General features: G+C 44.9%; 4 protein-coding genes across 7 annotated transcripts; 3 read left to right on the plus strand and 1 right to left on the minus strand.

Annotated features, from left to right (window-relative positions):
* The first annotated feature begins 1,011 nt into the window (after positions 1-1,011).
* LOC120660915 (probable carboxylesterase 12) lies at positions 1,012-2,753 on the plus strand. Of its 3 annotated transcripts, none has more exons than XM_039939574.1 (2): positions 1,012-1,220; positions 1,310-2,753. In XM_039939574.1, exon 2 carries the CDS (start codon positions 1,346-1,348, stop codon positions 2,462-2,464), a length of 1,119 nt encoding a protein of 372 aa, XP_039795508.1. In that variant the 5' UTR covers positions 1,012-1,220; positions 1,310-1,345; the 3' UTR covers positions 2,465-2,753. The 3 variants fall into 3 exon arrangements, with proteins under 3 accessions (XP_039795508.1, XP_039795509.1, XP_039795507.1); XM_039939575.1 differs by having other exon boundaries at positions 1,315-2,753; XM_039939573.1 differs by having other exon boundaries at positions 1,013-1,200; positions 1,239-2,753.
* Positions 2,754-7,061: 4,308 nt separating this feature from the next.
* On the minus strand, positions 7,062-8,467 carry LOC120660916 (2-hydroxyisoflavanone dehydratase-like). Its single transcript, XM_039939576.1, has one exon. It carries the CDS (start codon positions 8,333-8,335, stop codon positions 7,355-7,357), a length of 981 nt encoding a protein of 326 aa, XP_039795510.1. The 5' UTR covers positions 8,336-8,467; the 3' UTR covers positions 7,062-7,354.
* A 7,901-nt stretch (positions 8,468-16,368) lies between these two features.
* On the plus strand, positions 16,369-17,605 carry LOC120660918 (2-hydroxyisoflavanone dehydratase-like). Its single transcript, XM_039939580.1, has one exon. The coding sequence runs from the start codon at positions 16,603-16,605 to the stop codon at positions 17,584-17,586; it is 984 nt and encodes a 327-aa protein (XP_039795514.1). The 5' UTR covers positions 16,369-16,602; the 3' UTR covers positions 17,587-17,605.
* Positions 17,483-24,235, plus strand: LOC120660917 (patatin-like protein 2). Of its 2 annotated transcripts, XM_039939578.1 has the most exons (8): positions 17,483-17,620; positions 21,695-21,862; positions 22,232-22,413; positions 22,490-22,676; positions 22,912-23,079; positions 23,273-23,575; positions 23,655-23,836; positions 23,939-24,235. In XM_039939578.1, exons 1-8 carry the CDS (start codon positions 17,579-17,581, stop codon positions 23,994-23,996), a joined length of 1,290 nt encoding a protein of 429 aa, XP_039795512.1. In that variant the 5' UTR covers positions 17,483-17,578; the 3' UTR covers positions 23,997-24,235. The 2 variants fall into 2 exon arrangements, with proteins under 2 accessions (XP_039795512.1, XP_039795513.1); XM_039939579.1 differs by lacking the exon at positions 17,483-17,620 and having other exon boundaries at positions 21,724-21,862; positions 22,263-22,413; positions 23,939-24,228.
* The last annotated feature ends 1,297 nt before the right edge of the window (positions 24,236-25,532 follow it).

Here is a 25,532-nt window from a genome sequence, read left to right on the forward strand (position 1 = left end):
ATCCACGATATAATGCAGGTCTACAAAATGTTAGGTGAGCATCTAAACACATCCTAAAGGCATGGGCAGATCTAGGGGGTGGGCCGATGTGGTCCAAAGAACTTGGTGTGTTTAGATCTTTTTTTTTTTGAAAAAGAATCTTGCTGCTTCGAAGTAGTACTAAATAAAATTTATTTATAAATTTTTTTTGTACTGATGAGTTGTAAATCGCGAGACGACTCTAATGAGCCTAATTAATTTATTAGTAATATATAATTAGTAGATGGTTACTGTAGCACCACTGTTACAAATCATAAATTAAATAGACTCATTAGATTCATCTCGCAATTTACAATCCATCCGTCCAAACAGTTTTGTAAATAAATTTTATTTAGTACTCCATGTATGTGTCTAAATATTTGATGTGATGTTTTTTTATAAAATTTTGAGATCTAAACAGAACTATATTTTCATCTCAGGTAGTCAGCCCGCACCTCCCACAGTTCATTAATGTTGGACCACCCTAACATCTAGCTCTGGATTCACCACTGAATTAAAGGTACCAAGTGAGGAGGATGGCAAGCGCGGGTTGAAATGCTTCAGCGCCGCAGTACCTGTCACATCGAATTTTCAGACACATACATGCAGTATTAAATATAATTGAAAAATATAATTAATTACACAGTCTAATTGATTAGCACGAGCTAAATCTTTTAAGTCTAATTAGTCCATAATTGAACATTATTTGTCAAATAACAATGAAATATGCTACAATACCAAAACACAAACTTTTTCACCAACTAAACACACCCTGAGATGCGTGCTATCGACTACTATTTAGTATTGACCTATTGTGGACGAGATGCCATCTGCCATGCCTTTCATATGACAATCTTGATACCCACCCCACGTAAATTAGCAGAAATGGAAAATCAAATACGAAAAAAAACTTGCTCAAATAATTGCCGATCTAGACCGCTGCGGAGAACGGTTAAGCTAGCACGACTGCACGAGATGGTGTCTTTCACTGTCCCCTTCACCTCTAGATGCCACTGATCCACTAGGACCACCACCTCCAAGACCACCGAACAAAGTTCTCGTTACATTCCTACTCCCGTCACCGCCCGAACCTGCAAGGCTCGCGAGCCCCAGCAAGCAAGCAAGCATCATCCCCAGACGCAACCTCGCAATTTTGTATTCTATCCGTAGCGGCGGCGGATCAGCGACAGGTGTTTGTTTAGGTGCTCGTTCGTCTACCGAGCCCCCAAATCTCACTTGTTTTCTCCTACCCCAGCAGAGCCCAACAGTTTACTCTTCCGATCCCTGACAGGGCAGTTAGTCTTCAGCAGGCGGGGGGATCAGGACCATGGTGGCCAAGAGCAGGCGACAGGTCGCCAAGCTCGCGTTGCTTGCACTCGCCCTGCTCCTCCTCCTCCTCGCCGCCACCTTGCTGTGCGTCTTCTTGATCCCGCGCCACCACCGGAAGCCGCTGCCGCCGGGCCCGCCGCCGGGGAACGCCTCGAACCCCGACGACAGCATCGTGGCGTTCGACTTCTCCCCGTACCTCATCATGTACAAGAGCGGCCGCGTGCACCGGCTGGACGGCACCGCCCGGTGCGCGGCCGGCGTCGACGGGGACACGGGGGTGGCCTCGAAGGACGTCGTCATCGACGCCGGGACGGGGCTCGCGGCGCGGATGTACCTGCCCCCGGCGCCCAAAGGGAAGAAGGACCTCGGCCGGCTCCCCGTGCTCGTGTTCTACCACGGCGGCGCGTTCGTCATCGAGTCCGCCTTCACGCCGCTGTACCACGCGTACCTGAACGCGGTGGCGGTCAAGGCGCGCGTCGTGGCGGTGTCCGTGGAGTACCGCCTCGCGCCGGAGCACCGGCTGCCGGCGGCGTACGACGACTCGTGGCAGGCGCTCAACTGGGTGGCCAGGAACGCCGGGTCCGGGGGGGCGGAGCCGTGGCTGCGGGACCGGGGCAACCTGTCGCGCCTGTTCGTGGCGGGGGACAGCGCCGGCGCCAACATCGCGCACAACATGGCCATGCGCGCGGGCACGGAAGAAGGGGGCCTGGACGGCGGCGCGGCCATCGCGGGGCTCCTCCTGCTGGACCCGTACTTCTGGGGCAAGAAGCCCGTGGCCGGGGAGACGACGGACCAGGCGACGCGGCGCCAGTACGAGGCGACGTGGTCGTTCATCTGCGGCGGGCGGTACGGCATCGACGACCCGCTGGTGAACCCGCTGTCGGCGGAGCTGCGGAGGCTGGCGTGCTCGCGCGTGGCGGTGACGTCGTCGGGCCTGGACGACTTCCGGCCGCGCGGCCTGGCGTACGCGGCGGCGCTCCGGGACAGCGGGTGGGGCGGGGAGGTCGAGCAGTACGAGACGCCCGGCGAGCGGCACGTCTACTTCCTGGACAGGCCCAAGGACCCCAACTCCGTCAAGGAGCTGGCCTTCGTCACCGGCTTCCTGAGCCGGGAGTAGCCATGAGGGGCCTAGCAGCTAGCGAGGCAGATCAGATCAGGACATCGGCGTAGGTGCGGTCGCCAGGATAGCGCTGCGCTGCGGTATATGATTGATAGTTTGATACTAGTAGATTATTGGCAGAGTAGCATGTTCCTATTGTTTTCTTGCGTTTGGATGTTGAATTTTTGACGGGGATCTCGAGAGGTGATGAACTGATGAGGATCTCGGTAAATTTGGGGATCTCGAAGGTCGGAGCTCCTGCTGTGTCACCGTGACTCCGTGAGCAAAGGTGCCTGCACAGCTGCACTGCGGATGCTTTCCGGAGAATCAGGGGAAGTCGTTGCTGTGCTTGTCTGCTTGGGCAGGAAATGCGCTCCTCCGTGAGGAAATGGAGCTTCACTGCTTCAGTCAGAGCACTGGCCAGAACGGAAAAATCATGTTGTGGGATTTTCATTGGTCAATCTTTGGGTATTCTTTCTGGTACAAGTAGATAGATCCACTGCTACATTTTCCCTCTCAGAAAACCTCGTACCGGGTTAAGGTCAGAAAACCTAGTAGTCAGAGCACTTCGGTTGTTCAATTGTCACCTCTGCCTGTTAAAAACTCGCGACCAACACGAAGTCGGTCAGCTCTTTTGTTTTGGGTCAGCTGGGAACGCGGCCAGCCAGCTGAGAGAGGGGCGAACATTAAGCCCAGCCAGAATCACCCATCCGAACAACATGATTCGCAACCAGACATCTTACTCTTACATCTTCAGACGATCTAGAGAAGCACATTACTAGCACTTCGCTCGGATTATTATGGTATAATTCACTGCACTTCGTGTTCAGGTGCAGAGGACGCGATGGGTAGGGTAGGTAGCTGCCATTGCTTTCGGCTGCAGTAGACGGCGATGCTATGGACTCATACCTTGCAAAGTTGCAAGGTGCTTTTCCTTCACGGCCATGTAATCCAGGATGACAACAGGCGTGAACATGGACTTTTCTGGCACGCGACAGTCGACACACACAAAATTGAACAACTGCCCAGCCAGGCGAAAGTACGACACGAAGACGACATTTCACCACCGTGAAAGATTTTTTTTTTTACCTTTTCCTTTCTTCTTGAGTGGCCTTGCTATCTTAACCAAGAACCTGTCGAGGATAAGGTGCCACACGCACGGCTCTAGAGTGTTTGATGACGAGTACTGCTAGTCTGCCTCTTCGTGATGAGACAATGATTGGCGTATTGGCGACCTGCGAACGCCCGGGCAAGTCCGAATCAGAGACATGTGCCAATAATCGTATGTACTAGAAGCCGGGTCCGTTCAAGTGATTAAAACCCAAGCGGCTAGTGTTCTGAGATCGTACTAAATTATTTTTATTAATCATGCCAAAATAAACGACACCAAACCTCCTCATAGCATGTGAAAACTAAACCACACCACCCATGAAAAACAGAGAGAAAAAGGTGGAGATTCACAAGTAGTGTAGAAATATGCTAGTGGTACCTTTAATCGCTATGTGTTCCTAATGTCTAAGACGATGAGTATGAGTGCATGATTAGTCAAGCAAGCAGAGGACATGCACAACAGCCGCTCAGCGCTATTAGTGTTCCAAACCAAACCAAATCATTTCTCTTGTGAAACCAACCAAACCGGATTAATTGCTAGAGAAACCATTTTCCACCAAATCACCAATGCAAAATCCAAACCGCTGCAACCAGTTTCTATGCAAATCATTAGCAGCTTGAGTTAGAACAATTATTATAGTTTGTGCATATCATCAAGAAGGGTTCTGCTCTTGCGGCTGGAATACCAGCGGAGGACGGCGGCGGCAGACGCTGGTGGACCGGCGGGCGTCGAGCTGCCGCTGCCGGAACCAAGGGCTTTTTTAAAATATTCAATTCAAAATTTTGCAGAAGAACTTTAAATTTGGTCCAAACTAGATGGCATTTTGAAAATATATGAGTGTTTTATAAAAGCACCTTTAAATCGGGTGGTTTTATGGGGCTGTTTGGATTGCAGTCATAACTCGCCACGGCACAAGTTCGACGGCCACATCTACCAAGGCTGATATTTGGTCGACAATTTGTTTTTGGCTGCCACAGCTTTTTCATATTGTGACTCTCGCCAAGCTGTGGCAGCTGATTCGCTCGCCACAACTCCGGTGGCCGTGCCATAGCTCGCGTGGCGAGGTTTACAAACAGCCCCTAAATCGGACGGCGATTCAAACCAGGAGGACTTTTGTAAATATTTAATCCGAAGTTTACAAAAAGATCCCGGATGTGATATGCATCGCGCACGGGGGTGTTCTGCAAATATCCCGGGCGTCGCCAGAGCAGTCGGCGGAGGCTGCGTTGTCGCCGGCGAACTATACTGGCCCCTGCCGCCATGCGTCCTGCGGGAGCCTTCGTCAAGATCTTCTCGCCTACGCCTAGGACTAGCCATTCCAACGGCTCCCCGCGCGCGCTGCTCAGGGTCCAAGCTCCTCCGAAGATGCTGCCCGCGCGGCGGGCGCGCCTGAGGAGCTGGGTGCCCGGAGACAGAGGTCGGCGAGGCGGCTAGCCTGACTCTTCCGTTGTAGCGTTGGCTGCTGGCTGCTTGGATTGGGGGCATCTTACGGCCGAGCGAGCAGAGCAGACCAGGGCCGGGCGGTCAACCTCCACTGGCGCTCGCAACGGAGACGCGCACAAAGGCAGGAGGGGGGTAAGATGGCCATGCGGCCCGTGGCCCGTTGACCCGGTCCAAGCACGGCCAATTTGGTCTGGTCCAAGCACGGCACGGCCCGTTTCCCACCGTGTCCAGGCTAGCCCGGCCCGTGAACAATGCCCGGGCTTGGGCCGCCACCCCAGCCCGTGGGCAGGCACGGCCCGGCACGAGAATAGCAGGCAGGCCCGATGCGGCCCGTTTAACACGGCCCCGCAGCCTGCTAGGCTCCTCCCTCCCTCCGCCCCCTCCTCTCCTCCTCATTTTCCCACCAGCACGGCAGCGCCGCTCACCTCCTCCCCCAACTCCCTCTGCGTCTCCTCCACCGCCGTCCGCCGGTGCCGCTTCCGGCTACCCCTCCTCTCCTCCAGATCTCTACCTCCGGCGCCGCTCCCTCTCCTCTCCTCTACCTCCGACTCCGACGCCGCTCAACCGCTCCACTTGACCGAGCCGCCGCCTCCCTCCCTCGCACTGGTGACCGCCTGACCGGCTCCCTCCCTCTGCGGCTCTGCCCCTTCCTGTGACCGGCGCCGCTCCCCCCCCACTCCTCTCCTCCACCGCCGGTGGCGCTCCCCAAACTCCTCTCCTCCACAGATTTGAGCGGCGGGCGGCTTCACGAGATCTTGCCATCCCGGCAGCGAGCGGGGCCACCAAGCTCGGCCTGCGGGGCGCCGGGGGTGGCGAGCATGGCCAGTGGGTGCAGCATCAGCGGGCATGGATGGGCGGCGGCCGCGGCGTCGGCTGGCGTCGGCAGGCACGAGCACGGTGCCTGCACCGGACCTTTCGGGCCGGCCCGGCACGAAAGTGGCCCGTGGGCAGGCACGGCACGGCCCGCGAAGCAATCGGGCTGGGCTAGGCACGGCCCGTAAAAAATGGGCCAAGGCGGTCCCGGGCGCGGGCCGGGCCGGGCGGCCCGAATGGCCATCTAGGGGGGGCGGAGGACACGAGACAGAAGACCATGCTGGCATGAATTTTCATAAACGAAACTCATGTGCAATCTTGAACGAAATGTAAATATTTTCAAAAAGTTCCTAATATCTGCAAATTCGTGAGTTGTTCAGCATTCGCTTGCGGAAGAAAAAGTTGAGCGAACAAAGTTTGGTTCGTCAAATATTCACAAGAAATTTATACATTTAAAATTTAATTCTCACGTTTGATTGAATTTGACACTCAATCAGTTTGCTTTTTGAAATTTGACATCGGGCAACAAATTCTTTCGATATGGGTGTTTTTTCTCTCTTTGATTTTTTTTAACCCAACCCGGCCCGACCCGATGATTTTTTTTAACCTGACCCGATGATTCCAACGAATGATCAAGTCTACACCATATCATTAAGAGGATTGGACAAGTCTATTGGCTTTTGCGGCAGAAGATAGTTCCACGTACAGACGTCCTCCAGCTTGCAAACTTGCAAGGTGCCCTGTCTTCCCTTCACAAAAGGGAAGATCATGTGATGTAGCAGCCAGCACCTTAGTCATGAAAATGGACCATTTTCTGGCACTCGCTAACAATTGTCCAGCTGGGCCAAAGTACCATACAACAGTTTGCAATTCACCCACCATGGATTCATACTACCAAACTTTTCCTTATTTCTGACTTCTTGGCCTTACCCATCTGAAAAGCAATGGATTCAGTGATAAAAAGAAATGGCGTACCGCAATGACGAGCACCGTTTCCCATCCAATATCCTGAGTCTTTGACCAGCAATCGTGTCTATGCCCGTCAGCCGTGTGTAATCACTTGTGGTGATAGAATTCTGAACGAGCGTTGTTGCAATTTGTGCCTCGTTTTGGTGAGAACACAGAGAATATCCTGATCAAATTTGGTTCATCAAATGTTCAGAAATAGATGCGATTCAACAACAATCAAAGTTTTGAAAGAAAAAAAAAACCGTAGAAGCAAACAACAATAGTGAATTCGCCCTCATGTTTTCAGCCAAATCCGCCGCAAAAGTATTGGAGAATAAATATATCAGGTACAAACCAATCTCTCCATGCAAACTGTGCAAACTCCAATCTGTAATATCATATCAACATTCAAGGGGGCGCAGAAAAGTGTAATTACCCAATTTAAAAGCGGGCGGTTAATTGTAAAATTACCTAATCTCCCTATGATGGATGTTGATTTGGTGGACCAAATTGGAGTTTGCACGATTTGCCCGGAAAGGTGATAGGTTCCAAAGCATTGAGAATACAATTACAAAATCCATGATGATTTACATTTACAGGTTAACAAATCGGGCAATGGTGTCGTCCTGCGCGACGACGGCGTCGGCGCACGCGAAGTCGACGAGGTGGAAGCAGTGGCCCTGCCCGGCCACCTCCAGCACCTCCACCTCCCCGGCCCACCCGCTGGCCCCGAGCCCCTCGGCGTACGCGCGGCCGCGGTCGCGGAGCACGTCCTTCTCCGTGAGGCACATGAGCACGCGCGCGCACGCGAGCCCTTGCATCCCCGGCGCGCCGGCCGCCAGCGGGTTGACCCAGGGGTCGTCCACGCCCGTGGTGCCCGGGCACACCACGCGCCACATGGTCACCACGCTCTGCGCCATCGCGGGATCCGTCTCCTCCGACGCCACCCCGCTGGCGCCCAGGAAGTAAGGGTGGACGATGACGGCGCTGCTGATCCGGGCGCCGCCGGGGAGGGGCTCGGCGCCGGCGCGCATCGCCATGTGGTGCGCGATGTTGGCGCCGGCGCTCTCGCCGCCGACGCTCAGGCGGGAGAAGTCGCCGTGGTCGGCGAGCCAGGGCTCCTCGCCGCCGGATCCGGCGGCGTGGGAGGCCACCCAGCACAGCGCTCGCCAAGAGTCGTCGTAGGCGGCGGGGAGCGGGTGCTCGGGCGCGAGGCGGTACTCGACGGAGACGACGATGGCGCGGGTCCGCGCGGCGAGGGAGGTGAGGTAGGCGTGGAAGACGAAATTGAAGGCGGTGTGGAGGCAGAAGCCGCCGCCGTGGAAGTACACGAGGATTGGGAGCTTCCTCCTGCTCCCACCGTCGGTCTCTTCGGTTGCCGGCGGGAGGTAGAGGCGGACGGCGACGTCGGGGGAGATGGCGCGGTCCTTGGAGGCAACGCCCGTGGCGGCGTCCGTGGAGGCCGGTACGGGGTCGGAGCCGAAGTAGCGCTCCACGCGGCCGCTCTTGTAGACGCGGATGAACTGCGCCATCTCGAAGACGACCTCGTCGTCGCTGGCGCCGGAGCCTGCCATGGTCGGCGGGGTTGTGGTGTCTGGTGTGGGCGCGGCCTAGGCGAGGAGATGGAAGTGCGGTCGCCGCAGGTTACACGTCTTCATTCACCCCAGCGGTTGGTTAGTGTGTGGGTTGAATGCGGAAGGTTTTTGTAGTGCCCCGTCTGGCTATCTGTTTGGACACACGCACGCTCACTCCACACACGCACATCACATACACACCCGTATACAAACAGTCCTACAACTACGTACAGATTTAACACCGTGTCCTTTTTGAGATCACCAGAATCCTTCGACTCCATAGGCGACGGGCACATCACATTCTTTTTTGACTCCACGCGCGAGAGGCAAATACCTGAAATCTATTATATTATTAAAAGAGTGTTAAAAGAAGTCAGCACATTCACCGAGAGAGCCTAGAAATTCCCACATTAATATAAAAAACAGAAAAATTTGCACCGTTGGATTTTATGAAGATCCAATGGTCTATATTATTCACGGTCTGTATTATTCTAAAAATTCATTTCGTATTAAAAATTCATATCACACAAATCCACATTGGATTAGAACTCTATCATGCTACGTATACGGCTAGGATTAAAAAAGTAAGGAAAGGTCACATCATAAACACGTACTAGGACTCTATCATGCATGCTTGGTTTATGGCAAGACGTATATTCTTTATTCTTTTAATATTCTCATAAATATATCCGTTTCTATCATGTATATTCTCACGTTCATCAAAGCTTTGACTCAGGTCCAATACCGACTCTGTCACATAAGTTCGGCGAGAGGGGCTAGAAATTCTCACATTAATCTAAAAAGGAAAAGGATTTGTACCGTTGAATTTTATGAAGATCCAACGGTCTATATTATTCACGGTCTATATTATTCTAAGTATTCATATCGCATTAAAAAATTCATATCACACAAAAAAATCCACATTGGATTAGAACTCTATCATGCTTAGTATACGGCTAGGATTAAAAAAAATAAGGAAAGATCACATCATAAACACGTACTAGGACTCTATCATGCTTAGAATTAGACTTTATTACTTTTTCTAATGTGAAAGGACTCGGACTCCATCTTTCCATAGTCATGTCTCCGGTCAGGTTTAAAGAAAAAAAAAGAAAGTTGACATTATAAAACATGTACGATCCATTCCTAATTAGGCGCAAATAAAAGAGGAAATATTAAAAAAGGACATTCCTGTTTTTTTAGCAAATCAAGGTCAAGTCGATCCGTTCTGATCCCTGACCAACGTTGGACATAAATATGCTCACCCTCATCAATAAATAAATGTTTACTCTATAACTATATTCATTATTTTATACGAAATTATATACAACCAAAGTTGTTTCAGCCGCAGCTGGAGCTTTGCCGAACTAGCTCTAAGTCGATAGCCTACGAATCTACGATACATAACAAATTATTGAAATCAGTCGCTGCAGTTGTTCCTCTTTGCTCAGAAAAAATAGCAAGCTCTGAGGCACAATCTAAACTCAGCAACTGAATTGAACTAAATAGGGAACTTCTCCATTAGGTGCATCGGACGTGAAACACACTAATCGATTCTAAATGTATGGAGGAAAAATTGAAGATGGAGAAATTAGCCGAAATAGCTTGAGAAAATGAAATCAAAGAAAAGAGTTAGAAACAACAGCAGAAGTATCCATGGAACTATAAATCGATGAGAGATCAAAAGTCTAAAGTGGTCCAATTTATGCGGTCAATCAAATAGGCTAAAAATAAATAAGAAATGTACAGTAACCAAAGTGAAAAAATAGCCCTAAATCGATAGCCTACAAATCTGCGATACATAACAAATTATTCAAATCAGTGCCGTTGTTCCTCTTTGCTCAGAAAAAATAGCAAGCTCTGAGGCACAATCTAAACTCAGCAACTGAGTTGAACTAAATAGGGAACTCCATTAGGTGCATCGAACGTGAAACACACTAATCGATTTTAAATATATGGAGGAAAAAATTGAAGATGGAGAAATCAAACGAAATAGCTTGAGAAAATGAAGTCAAAGAAAAGAGTTAGAAACAACAGCAAAGATATGCCCGGAACTATACATCGATGAGAGGACAAAAGTCTGAAGTGGACCAATTTATGCAGGTAATCAAATGTACAATAATCAAAGCGAAAAATACCAATAGGCTCCGCTGAATAAAATATATAGGGGTGCGCTATATAACACGCTGCACGTTGAATTAGTAGTCAATGTGCCCGAGCGTAGCCACTAACCGGAAACGGTGAATCATGACAGAAAACTATTGAAGGGAAAAATATCATGCTACCATGTGCTCCGTCCGAATAAAACTATGTGCTAAAGAAATTTTGGAGCATAGAAAAAAATGGAACTAAGACGAGTAAACCGTGATTTGTATGGTGGCTAGCATCCACTGCACTAAGCGGAAATTGCAAGAGTCGACAAGAATCTATAATAATTTAATGGATATCAACTAATGATTTACCATAATAATTTTGTTAGGCTAGCAACAATATGGTACTAGAATGCATTTGCAAGACTTGGCTGACAATACTGACCTACAAAACTATCCTCAACCAAACTTTCATTGGTTGAGAGAAAACTTGTCTCTAGGATGACTTCCAACCATTTTTGCCATAGAGCATATTCTCATGGAAGTTAACACAAGTAAGGGTGGTGGATAGCCTCAAAATTTAATCTAGATAATCTAGGTGTTAGGCTCAAAAAGGGCCGAGCTCTTATCTTATATAATTTGAGCTCAAAATATAAGGATCATGTTAGACTGTGAAGAGACCACTAGGGCTATAATCTCTTACCACCCACAAGTCCTACTTACCAGTGTACAAACTAACTTATTATACAGATAGCTACAGTGCAGATCACCATTGTGTAATGATGGTCATATACTCGAGTTCTAACCCTAAATAATGATATAAGTATATATGTTCCATTGATAAAAAAGATTTAATTGCAGACTTTTTCATCCTCACACATTAGTAAGTAGCGACTGACCTAGGGTAAAATTTAGAGGGAGCACACCTCATTAAGGGCAGCTAAATTTTAGAATTAAGGATTAAACATTGTAAAAATTTATTTATTACCATAACTTTAAATTAAAATTTTCAAAATAATTTAGTACGCTCATTGTATTGTGGATGCGCAATGGAAGAGAACATTTGCAAAGTTGGACAAAGTGTGTTATGAAAACTTTTTTGGAGGTATGACAACATTGCTAGGGCATAAATGGAGAAGCACAACTTAGAGCAACTCCAAGAGACTCTCTATATTCATTCTAATTGTTAGAAATAGAAATTTTGATGGAAAAATAGCCTCCAAGAGCTTCTCTAAGTAATTATCCAAATATAGCCATCATCTATTCTAGATTTCTCGCTAGCCAAAGATAGATAGCGAAAATGACTCTCTACAGTATAAACAAGATATAGAAAAGCTGTTGGAGAGTAAAGATGTATAGAGAGCGATTTTTATGCACATGACTCTCCAAATGATGATTTAGAGAGTGAAATTTAGAAAGACTCTTAGAGATGGTCTTAATAGCAACAACTTACATGAAACAATCATATAGCAGTATCATAAGTCGATGATCGAGAGCTAAAAAATTTTACAAGTGAGAGAATGATAGATGACAACCATTATGGAGTGTTGTGCGAGATCTAGAACAGATCAACTTGAAAATCGATATTTGACATGCACACTCATCCATTGCATGCCACAGGTAGTGTTCAACAAAACATAATGACATGCAGTCGTGCACTATCAGTGACACATCTTTGATTATCATGATATAGTGTGCAAAGAATTTGGGAGCATAATGGCGGAGATAACTATAACTAAGACAATATGAGAACATGCATCACAGGGCTATATCAATGAGTGGTTGGAGGATAACTAAACTAAAGTAAATTATACTTTTGGTGTGGTATATGTAGTGAACCAGTTAACTAAATATTATTCTTCAAGTCTAAGGGTAATTTGTTTATCATGTACGGTAACTAGAACACTCAAGAAAAAATGCACATCGCAAGTATTTTCTTAAAAAATAATATTTATATTAAATAAATATATATAAATATTTAGTACTTCTAGTGTTTACATAAAAATATTTAATTTTCTCCCAAATTATTATCCAAAAATATACCATAAAATATAATAAGGAGCTTAGAAAAAAAATCTCCGACACACAATCTAAACTACCAACCGAATCGAACTCCATAGAAAACTTTTCTTTTAGGTGTATCAGACACGAAACACAATAATTGATTTCAAATGTGCGGAGGAAGAAAATGACAAGAGAGTGAAATTGGTAAAAATAGCTAGAGAAAATAGAAGTCAAGAAAAGAGTTAGAGATAACAACAAAGACATGTTTGGAACTATCCATTGTCGATATGACACAACTCTGAAGTGAGCCAATTTCTGTAGTTAGGTGGGAGAAAGACAAAAAAAAATGTACATAAACCAAAGTGTGAAAAATACAAATAGGTTAGACCGAATAAAAAACTTATATATATATATTAATGTAGCATATATGTTATATATAATTTTTCTACAGTAGGTGAAAATAAATAAATAAAAATATTTTTGAGAGCCCCAACCTATTTTTTAATATAACTTTTTATTTAATCTATGCCTGTTTTAATTACTGTAATGAGGAGTGAAATCTAGGTTTGTTGGATGCTATCCACATGCTCTAAAAACTAGACCAACTAGGCTTGACATACTTTCGCTTAGTAAAAATCAAATTATTGCAAGGCACAAATCAAAATCCACCATATAAGTTACAAGTTGTAGGCTTCGAAAATAACACTAACACGCACACATATATAAATGTATCTAATAACTACATAAAAAAATAGAAAAAGACAAACATGTATTCAAGGTGACCCTATATTACTATTAATAATCAAACTTAGTATTATGTGGTACAATATGCACCTATATTTATGGTGACCTAATATTCAATTCAATCCTCAAATTCAGATATTGCAAGTTAAAGTATGAAAATATATCAACATGAGATGAACACAATGCAATTTAAAAATTGATGATTGATATGAACACCAATACATGGAAAGCTGCAGGCACTACTCTACGAGAGCGAACCAAAGAAAACTAAAATGCTGAATAGATCTCTTTGGTAAACTGAAAAAATGATAACAAATACTAGCTACCTGCGCTATTAGCGCGGGCCACCTTGCTAGTTATTTAAGAAACTACTGTTCCCCCGGTGGGAAAACCCCGCCCGAGCTGGTGCTCGAACGCGGGGCGCTGGGCGCTGCAGCCAGCCGCTCCACCAACCGAGCTACCGCTCGTTCCCGAACTAGAACATTAAGCGCACTTTGCGCGCCCTAGCATGACTACCATAAATTTTAATAATATAAATAAATTAAAGAGCATCTACTTCTTCAAAAAGTATGTAAAAAATTATATCTGGTATCCCTAATATAGTGTGCTTTGCTAAGCCTATGCTTCCCTTTTCTTATTCTCAATAATCAATTTATTACAATTACTTTAAATAGCATCCGGTAAAAACTTTGATGGAGCTATGATGATGAATAGAAGCTGAGATGATCAGCTATTAATTCTACAAAATAAAGTTGCATGTTCCCAATTAACATCTACTCCATCCGTTCTGAAATATAAATCATTCTGGCATTTTACCAGATTCATTGAATATTCTCTGAATCTAGACAAACTGTATGTCCAGATTCATTGAATATTCTATAAATCTGGACACAATAAAACACTCTCAGAATGACTTATATTTCAGGACGGAGGGAGTACACTATATTAGTGATAAGAATGTAACAAATCTTGTTCTTTTCTATTTATTGTCTTCCTTCGCTTATTTCTCTTGCTCTTTTCTTCTCTTTTCTATTTCTTTCCTTCTATGTCTATTTCCCTTCTTTTTCCCAATCATTTGTATCTATTTATTTATCTATTCTCTCTCTCTCTCTTTCTTTCCTCATTATAAATCTCATGTACATAATCTTTGTTTGAGTATATAATTTATCTTTGTTATAATTTTTATCAACCTTGTTTGTTTCTTTTATAAGATATTAGTAGATCTATACTTACTTACCTTTTACTGTGATCTAAAAAAACTTTTACTATAGTATCAAACTATTTGATCACAATTGAGAATGGGCCATACTTATTTATATTAATTTATTTGTGTTGTGGACTCATAAGTTGGGGTGTGAAATAATTTATTTCCTTTTATGAGTTAAGCTGTTCATCATATGTATATATACTTATAGAATATATTTTTTCAATGTAGATGTATTTGTTCTTCACATAAATTTATTTACCTATGTGTAACTAATGTGTTTACAAATGCACAATCATCTGTTCACTTTGTACCAAAATTTTTTGGACTATTTTCTATTATTTATCAAATGCAATTAAATGTTCGTGATATTTAATATTTTCTTCATAATATATTATTATTTATTTGATATGTTTAATTTTTTAACAAAATATTTATTCCCAATAGCTGAAATTAATTATTTAGTGTAAAAAATGTTTTTTTCAAAATGTCATGCAAACAAAGGTAACTGGGGTCTTGTTTGAAATATTTTGCCATAAGAAAAACAATGGTGCAATCCAAATTTAATTTGGATGCTTGGTTTAATAGTTATAGTTTTTTTAATTTTGAATTTACATGCATGTGGGTCACGCCAGCTAAAATTATCATCCCGCAGTACGCGTGGAAACAGTTCCACAGCTGGGCTGATGATGGCCCATCATAGAATGGAAACAGTTTCGCAGTTGGGCTGATGATTGTCCATCTAATATATCCTTTTTTTATGGGTATCTAATATATCCTCCAAATAATGATAGATGGAAATGTCATCTGAAGTGATATATAACCGCACCCTGAGCCTCATCTATTGCTTTTGCCCATCGCTCCAGGTGGGGTAGTCACAGCTCAGGACCCATCAATCTGTGTGGGTGGAACTTGGGCATACGACATGGATGAATGCTGCCATATTTTTTCCTCCATGTCCGCTCTCATCTGCCAAGCTGAACCTGTTCCGCGCTGACTGTGTGGTCCATCCTTCCGTGTCTAGCACGTTATGGTCCTGATGCCCGGAGCCTCGAAGCTTGTCTAGGCCTCCGCCTGGGGTGTCTACTCATAGCATATGCGACTACTGTCATACCATCGCATAAATCCGTCAAAATTAAAAATATTCCAGAAATACAAATTGTTCCAGAACCAAATAAAATATTCCAAAACAGGATAAAATTATCCCAAAATAGAGAATGTTCCAGAATAAATAAAAGTATTTTTTAAAAAATATCATCTAAATATAATCAAACGTGGTCTAGTTTTGAAGATCTTGCCGTAACAATCATAACGGTGTAATCGAAATTTAATTTGGATAACTAGTTTGTAAAATAGAGTATTTTTAGTTTAGGATGCACGAAAATCAAAATATATGTGTACATCTACTCTTTCCCTTCACCATCACGCACTCAACTTGATGATGTGGCGTGATGCGGAGAGCAACGGCGGGCGTGAAACGCGGAGAAGGCCGGAGGGCGCACCATTTTAAGGTCTGTTTAGTTCCCACCCCATAAATCTCGTAAACAAAAAATATCACATCGAATATTTCGACACATGCATGGAGTACTAAATGAAGTGTATTTATAAAACTTTTTGCATGGATGGGCTGTAAATCTCGAGACGAATCTAATGATGCTAATTAATCTATGGTTAATTCATATTTAGCAGATGATTGCTGTAGCATCACTGTTGCAAATCATACTGTAGCATCACTATTGCAAATTATAGATTAAGTAGACTCATTAGATTCGTCTCGTGATTTACAACTCATCTGTACAAAAATTTTTATAAATAGATTCATTTAGTACTTCAAATTAACAAGATTCTTGCGAAAATTTTTTTGTGTTTCAACTAAACAAGGCCTAACAAACCCGACGCGGAAGGTGTTGACATGACAGATCAGCGGCATAGAGTGGTGGTTGGGCTAGATTGAGCCGGGCCCACGAGGCCCACATTTTCTCGAGAATGATGTGGCCCATATCCAATGCGGAGTTGGTTCTAAGGTCAGCTCCGTCACGTGCTCACGGGCCACGGTTGCGCTGCGGCGGCGGCGGCGGAAGGGGGCGACGCCGATGGGCGATGGGTCGCCGCCGCACGGTGTGCTTAGTCAAGTACAGTAGATCTAAGTCCTGAAGTAGGTAGGCTGCTAGAACCAAAGAGTGAGAGAGCCTTCTGCGATAGAGCTTTCCGATCTCTCCAACGCCATGTCTGACACCGGTGCCGGCGGCGGTGACGAGGTCATCCTCGATGCGCCGGGCTTCATCCGCGTGTACAAGAGCGGCCGCGTCGAGCGCTTCGTAACGGCGGACTTCGCCCCGCCCTCCACCGATGCCGCCACCGGCGTCGCCTCAAAGGACGTCCCCATCCTTCCGGAAGCCGGCGTGTCGGCGCGCATTTACCTCCCGGCGCCCCCCTCCTCCGGAGGCTACAGCGGCAGGCTCCCCGTCCTGGTGCTCTTCCACGGCGGCGGGTTCTGCCTCGGCTCCGCGTTCGACCCCAGGGTGCACGGCCACGCCAACCAGCTCGCCGCGGCGACCGGCGCAATCGTCTTGTCGGTTGATTACCGCCTCGCGCCGGAGCACCCGGTCCCCGCGATCTACGGCGACGCGTGGGCGGCGCTCCAGTGGGTGGCCACGCACGCCGCGGGCCAGGGGCCCGAGCCCTGGTTGACCGCGCACGCGGACCTCGGCCGCGTCCACGTCGGCGGCGAGAGCGCGGGCGCCAACATCGCGCACCACGCCGCGATGCGCGCCGCCGCCGAGGAGCTGGGCCACGGCGTCAAGCTCAGCTCGCTCGTGCTGATCCACCCCTACTTCCTGGGGGGTGACAGCTCCGAGACGGACGAGATGGGCATGGCGTTGCACCGCGAGCTCGTCCGGCTGTGGCCGGTGGTGTGCCCGGGCACGAGCGGGTGTGATGAAGACCCTTTGATCAACCCGATGGCAGAGGGCGCGCCTAACCTCGCTAGCTTGGGGTGCCGGCGCGTGCTGGTTTGCCTTGGGGGAAAGGACCCGATGAGGGGTAGAGGAAGGCTGTATTGTGAGAAGCTGAAGGGAAGTGGTTGGTGCGGGGAGATGGAGGACTGGGAGGCAGATGGCCAGGGGCACGGTTTCCATTTCTTGTATCCAACGAGTGCAGAGGCGGAGGCGCAAGTCGGTGTCATTGCTGAGTTTCTAAGCTATGGATGACATCTCCGTTTATCTACTACTTCACACGGCTATGGTGAATTGTTCTCGAATTTGTATCTGATTACATTTTCAGTTCTGTGTTTTGTTTCAGAACATGCTTTGTTTGATGGTTTTCACATAGATATGTCCAGCCTATACAGACTATATGGGTGCCTTACGTTGGTGTTGAATTATAGTTAGTCTATGATCCTATTCTTATGTACATATGACAAGGTCTATGAAAGTTTGGGGGGTGTGGGTATCATATTCTCAAATTTTAATACAAATGAGGGTCTAGCCAAAATTAACTGAGCTATATTAAATTTACATTAAGGCTAATGTTTACCATCACAAGTCTCTGATTTGTTATGCTATTTGTATTTGCGATGCTTGACTTACATTTATTAAAAATCGTAGTATTGCTAACATTCTCTTCAGTACACCCCTGGTGACCTTGTTGCATGACATGAGCAATCCTAGCACACGTGAGGTTTCTCCCATAGTGAAATCTTCCTGCACAAATGAGAGAGACATCTTTTAGTCTTACCTGCAATAGTCCAGGAGCAGCCACCTCGATGGATCATGACCCAACTGTTGTAAATGGATCAGTGTAACTCTTGGACCAACTTATTTGATGATATCCCTTACGTTGATACACCTTCAGATATCCCAGCCTCCCAGGCATGCAGTTTTGTTTGCCGTACAAGGCATGCATGATGTCTTGGTCAATCTTTCACTTCCATTTCTGCGTCAATGGGGCTTTGAGCAGTGCTTCCTTGACTTGTCCTTTTTGCTTTCATTGACCAAACAAACTTCTCATCTTCCGAAGAGCATGCTGCTTGAGCAAGAAATAAGCTACGTATGAAGATGTTGTGATATGCATGGATGGAATAGCGTTGGTAGAATTTACAGAGAAATTCTATATCAACTTGGTCTGCTGTTGCAGTGTCAACAATGAGTTAGGGTTGACCATGGTGCATATATCTTATCATCTTGGTGTGTTCATTGACTCATGAGGGAAGCAACGATATCGAAAAAGAACTGCTTGAGAAGTTGACTCCAGTGGTGCCAGTAGCCAAATTAGACAGCAAATTGATCTGCAATTAGAATCACTATTCACATAGCTAGTAATTATTATATCGAATTTCTCACATTTGTGAGTTATTTGCAAATCTTATACGATATCTTATAAAGACATATGAGATGAAGTTCAATCAGATATGAATGAATTTCCTTTGAAACCATTGCTTGATTCACATCATGTACCTACCTTTCTTTGTCCTCAAACCATTTAGCAAGTTCCATGGTCCCATGTGAATATTGTTTCACCTAAGTTCGGGCTATTCATCGTACTAAGTTTTAAGTCTTGATGATTCAATCTTTATACAAAAATCACAATGAGTGAGACTAGATAATAGGCTGTCCACTGTGGAAATGGAGTAAATTAGATCTATTTGAATTTTCCTAGCACTTGAGTATTTCTACTAGACACAGAATGTTGCAGACTCATGTAACTTTTTGGGGGCAAAATGGTGCTCTTATGCTAATTACTGGATCTGCAACACTTACTTTGCACAATTATAATTCGTCCTTTTGTTCTTTGGTTCCTTTGAGAAATCAACCATCTATTCTTTCTTTCTTTTTTTTTTCTCGAACACATCACCTTACCTTGGACTACAGTAAGGGATGCCAATGTTTTAGAAAAACAAAATATTACAAGCAACAAGAATTTGGGACCTGACCACCTCTAGACCTCCTTTAACTAGATAAGCCCTTTAGCACCAGAGATTTGCCATAAGTGAAATTCATCCTTAAAGGCCTGGAGAGCTCCCTGCAAATTTGGTGCTGCACCATCGAAGATGCAAGCATTCCTGTGCTTCCAGATGATCCAAGCTCCAAGGATTACAAGAGAATTGAATCCCTTCCGTAACTGCTTCTGTAATTTTTTCCAAGATTTCTTCCACCAATCTACAAGAGAGCTAGATGTGCGACTAGGAATCAAATGAGTTAGGTTCAGTGGCTGGAGAACGCTGAACCAAAATTGCCGTGCAAACACACAAGTAGTGAGTAGATGTTGGATAGTCTCATCTTCTTGGTCACACAGCGGGCAGCAGGCAGGGTGAGGTAGTCCTCTTTTCTGCAGACGATCAGAAGTCCAACATCGGTTACGAATGGCCAACCAAACAAAGGTTTTGCACTTGCTGGGTGCCCAGGATTTCCAGAGCCTCTTCCAAGGTTCAAAGCCAATGGCTCCTTCAAAAAAAGCTCTGTATGCCGATGTAGTAGAGAATTTTCCTGAGGCTTCAAACTTCCAGTGATGAATGTCTTCCGTGTCATTTACAGCAAACTCAGCGAGGGCATCCCAAAGCTCTAAATATTCAGCAAGGCCCTGCCAACTGAGGGCTCCTCTTATGTCTGACACCCAGGAAAGCTCAATCATAGCATCGCTCACAGTTCTAGATTTTCTTAATCTTGGTGGTACAGCCTTGAAGACATTAGGTGCCAGATTCTCAATACTGCAGCCATGTAACCAACGATCAGTCCAAAACAAAGTGTTCCTACCATTGCCCACTGTAGTCACAACTGACACGGCAAACATAGCAGCGGTGTTGGGGTATGTTGGAACTTCCAGACCAGCCCATGGACGGTCCGGTTTAGTCTTCTCAAACCAAAGCCATCGCATTTGCAATGCCCAACCCATAATTTCTAGGTTATGGATTCCTAGCCCCCCAAGATCGAGAGGTCTCATGACCTTTTCCCATGCCACTAAGCAGCTGCCCCCCAAGATCTATTCTTTCTATCTTACTTGTCCAAAGAGTCTTGAACCTTAACCATGAGATGATAGTAACTTGTGACCTTCCTTGATATAATATATCAAATTTGATTACTTTTAGCCTATGGAAACCTGAAAGTCTACAGCTTGTCCCTCATTGAGCCGAGCAAAAAAAATGCCAATTCATTTGATGGGGATAATAGTAAATAGTCATTTGTGCATAAAGGAATGAGCATACCTCACCAATGACGCAACAGCTTTACATTTAATAACAAAAGCTGGCATAAATCAAATTTGATCTGCTATTCTGGTTGTTTTCCGATAGCTGCATGATGTTCAAAGTCAATTTATGCAGCAGCGCAGATTCTTCCTGATTTTAACCTGAAGTAGCTTAATAGCTATACAGGCTGTCTTAGTATTTTAGTCAATCAGCATGAATTTGGTCAACTTTGACAGTGTTGCATAATTGTCGCAAGCAGCAAGCTAGATCAGGTTGAAAACTTGAATTGGAGCACAAAGGCTTGTTTTCTTTAGGTTTCAAACATGGAGAGATGCGATCTTGGTATATTAGTCAATCAGCATGAATTTGGTCACCTTTGACAAGGTTGCATAATTGTCGCAAGCTAAATCAGGTTGAAAACTTGAAATAAAGCACAAAGGCTTGTTTTGTTTTTGTTTCAAACACGGGGTTGCTACAGTGTCCTATTCCTAGCAGTGCCTTCAGGGCATTAGTAGATGCCTTTGCTCAAGGGCAACTGAGAAAGGGATTTCTTCCCTACAAAGAGATACCTGTCTCTCACAAATGCAAACATCTCAGTCATCACAATAAAGAAAACCTTACTTTCCTTTTTAAGAATTCCACATTGTGTGTTTTCTAATAAGAGAAATGCATTTATTAAATTACGGTCATTTTCACATCCAAAACAGAGCTTGGTTCAGTCTCAGCAACTTAACTTGTATTCAATATATCTTACGTGATTTCTAATGTTATAAGCACTAAAAAATTACTTAGCATAGTTCTTAGGTGACTATTTGTGTTTCTTTAAAACACATGATTGAACCGCCCTGAACAATATTTCAAACAATTAACTTGTACGCATGCACTTAGGTTCGGTGTAGGCACCTTCTCATGAATGGAGTATTTGACAGGTTGTCATCCTGGATAAGGTGTTATCCCACGTTTAAGTTGCGCATAATGACTAACTCCTGAATGTATAGACCTTCTTGGAAACATCTCTTTTCTCTTTATATTTAGCCAGTTCCTGTGCCTGGCTACATCTTGAAATTTCTCATCTGGAAGCCTATTAATACTGTTCTGTGCACATATACTTCGCCATCCTGTTGTCCTTGGTGGAGTTCAACTGCTTTAAGCCTACACTTAGAGAGACTCGGAACATGGAGGAAGAAAAATCAATCCAACCACCAACTTATGGCAACCTTGTAACGATTCTTTCCATCGATGGTGGAGGGATTCGAGGAATCATACCAGCTGTTGTTCTCGCCTTTCTTGAATCAGAGTTGCAGGTAAGGCTGTAACTTTTCAATGTTGTTTCATTTATTGTATGATTCCAAGGCAACATTAACATGGTCAGAGATATGATATGATATGATAGATTACAACTCCCTACTGCACATTTACAGTTATTTTTTTTCACATGCTAGTTTAAAGTTCAACACATTTAGAATTGAACCAATTCACAAACTATGCCCCCTTGCAGTCGATTTTTCCGGGGTCAGCTTTGTTAATATATTGCCTTCCATATCTGTGTAAATCTTGAGAGCCTACCGCAATTTGTATTACAGTCAAAATTAGGACTGCTGTCCTGATTTTCAGACACACTAAATGTTCTCTTCTCGCTTCTCATGTAAAACTGTTCTGTTTAATTGATAAAGAAATTTGATGGAGAGGAAGCCCGGTTAGCAGATTACTTCGACGTCATTGCTGGGACCAGCACAGGGGGTCTTGTGACCTCAATGTTGGCTGCACCAAACAAGAAGAATAGACCACTTTTTGCGGCCAAGGATATTCAAGCATTTTATATGAACCACGCTCCCAAGATTTTCCCACAGAAGAGGTGAATACATACCTTATTGTTTTTATTAGTTGGGTTATAAACTTTTCTTGTCAACATTTTTTTTCTCTTCCTTTAGGGGTCCGTTTGGTAGGATAATGAGGATATTCCGATCACTGTCAGGACCTTCTTATGATGGTAAGTACCTTCATGAAGTTGTCAGAAAGAAGTTAGGAACTACCAGGTTGTGTGAGACTTTAACTGATGTGGTAATACCAACTTTCGACATCAAACGGCTGCAACCAATTATTTTCTCGTCCTATGAGGTATACGCCCAACCTCCGCAGTGTTTCATACCTGTAAATATAGTACATTTTCTATGAATACACCATAGAAGTCAGACCAAATAATTCCACTGCTCAGGGAATGTCTGGTACTCAAAAATAAAATTCAACTGTTGTTAGAATAAAGTGAAGGGTAGAGATCAAGAAATGAATAACAGGGGCATCCATTGATCCTCCATGCTTATATGACAATGAGAATTCTTTTTCCATATCCTAGGTTAAGAATGACAAGTGCAACACAATGGATGCTCTACTGTCAGATATTTGTATTAGCACATCAGCTGCTCCAACGTATTTACCTGCGCACTACTTCAAGACAGAAGACTACCATGGGAACACCAAGGAGTTCCATCTTATTGATGGAGGAGTAGCTGCCAATAATCCGGTATGATATTTAACAGTAGTTATGCATTAGTGAATGTCAGAAATTTTGCACTTTAATCATGATGCAAGGTTGATAAATTGTTTCACAGTTCTTCTATGTCTAAAATCTTGCAAAGTATCAACATATTATGTGATTCAGAATTATAATAAGTTTGAATTTTTAAGGAAACCTGATGCATCTTTCTGCTGTTTAGGCTTTAGTTGCCATCGGAGAAGTAACCAAGCAGATATTCAAGGAAAACCCAGATTTCTTCCCAATAAAACCTATGGATTATGGCCGGTTTTTGGTCATTTCACTAGGCACAGGCTCAGCTAAGTTTGAAGCGAACTACAATGCACAAACGGCTAAATCATGGGGTGTCCTAGGTTGGTTGCTTGGTAGTGGATCCACTCCCCTGGTAGATATTTTCACACAAGCAAGTGCAGATATGGTGGATATCCATATCTCTGCTGTTTTCAAAGCTTTGCATTCTGAACAAAACTATCTGAGGATTCAGGTGAGTACAGAAGAAACATTTAATTTTGCAGAGCTAATAAAATAGCTTTGTCTCAAAGAGTGCTGCTTCGAAATAACAGGATGATACTCTACAAGGGACACTGTCCTCAGTTGATGTTGCAACCAAGGAAAACTTGGAGAAACTTGCCAGTATTGGAGATGCACTACTAAAGAAACCTGTCTCACGGGTAAACTTGGAGACTGGTCAGATGGTGCCTGCTTATCGTAGCACAGAGATGACCAATGAAGAAGCTCTAAAGAGGTGAGTTCTAGCTTCTACGTCTGCACCTCCTACCAGTATATGAATTGCATTGTTCATTGGAGCAACCAATTCAAATGTACTTAGCAGTTCTAGAATTTGCAGATTTGCGAAGCTACTATCGGATGAAAGGCGAATTCGCTGGGCAAGATCGCCAAAATGAAGAAAGTCCTGTCCCTTGTGTCCATATCCCGAGAACTCCTGATGACTTCATTCATTTAGAAATTAGTTAATATGGTTTGTTGATACAAAATTCTGCTGTAACACAATACACTATTGTGTAGGTGGCCATACGAACACTATGCATTGACATTATTAGGATCTGCCTGCTTTGTTGGCATGTAAAAAATGTAATCACACTAATATTGCTTTTGAATAAATATCGTCATTTAATTACTTCCACCACTGGTTTGTTAGTATTAATGGTTTTATGTAAGCTAACGAGTTTTGTTAGTATTAATGGTTTTATGTAAGCTAACGAGCGACGAGTGAAGCAAATATTCCAGATTGGCCATGCCACTGAAACATTTGGAGCAAATAGATACCCAGCACTGATGCATGGAACAAGCTATGATGCGCCGATACTCCGCTCACCTAGCATATCCCGTATCCGATACGTATCGGATACGGATACAGCTGGGATACGTCGCGAATACATATCCATCGATTTTTATTATTTTCAGATACTTCTATGCATAGGATACGCGTATGGATACGTATGGGCCACTTTGGATACGGCCCAACATATTTTCTGGCCCATTCAGCCCACAAACAGGTATAACCCTAACTCCCTAAGGCCTCCCACTCTCCCAGTATCGCACGAGCAGCAGCCGCCAGGGGTCAGGGGTGCCCTGCTCCCGCATCCGCCAGGCGCGACCTGTGACGCCGCCCGACGCCGCGGACGCCGGCGACCCCGCGCGACGCCGCCAACGCGCCGGCCACCTGTCCTGCTCCCGCACGGCCTCTCCCCCGCCTCTGCTGCACCCGCACGGCTTCTCCTCCGCCGTCCCTGTTCCCCCACGGCCCCACGACCTCTCCTCCGCCTCTGCTCCTGACTATTGGGTAAGTCCTTCTTCCCTTCCCTTCTATGCTTCTACATTCACCCTCTGATCTGGTAGTGATAGGTTTTTCCTTTGGCTTTGCATTCTCCCAGTAGCACTAGCACCTACTCTAGAAGATGGCTGGACGTGATGAACGTGCTCCGATTCAAATTGATACGCAGCAAATGAACAAGAATCCATTGTGGAATCATGTTGTGCTATTAGAGAGGGCAGGGACCGGAGGAAATGCTAGATGGCGTTGCAAGTATTGCGGGGAAGAATATGGTGGAAGCTACTCTAGAGTAAAGAGTCACTTGCTTCGGGTTCAAGGAGGTGGAATCAAGATATGTGCCAAGGTCACAAAGTCCGTCTTATCTCAGCTGAACAGTGAGGTTGCAAAGGCTAAAGATGAGGCAAGTAAATCAAAGGATAGAGATGTTCCATTGTCCACAGGGAGCACACAAAATATGACAGGCAGCAGCAGCACCGGTTATCCAGTGAAGAAGCGGTTGAGGTGTTCAGCAATTGAGAAGGCATTTGACATGGACACTCGCAATACCATGGATGCTTTGATTGCAAGGCTATTCTACTCTTGTGGACTTTCTTTCAATATTGCAAGAAGTCCATATTATCGGGAAGCCTTCAAATTTTCAGCAAAT

Source organism: Panicum virgatum, chromosome 2N (assembly GCF_016808335.1).
Source record: "Panicum virgatum strain AP13 chromosome 2N, P.virgatum_v5, whole genome shotgun sequence".
Taxonomy (NCBI): domain Eukaryota; kingdom Viridiplantae; phylum Streptophyta; class Magnoliopsida; order Poales; family Poaceae; genus Panicum; species Panicum virgatum.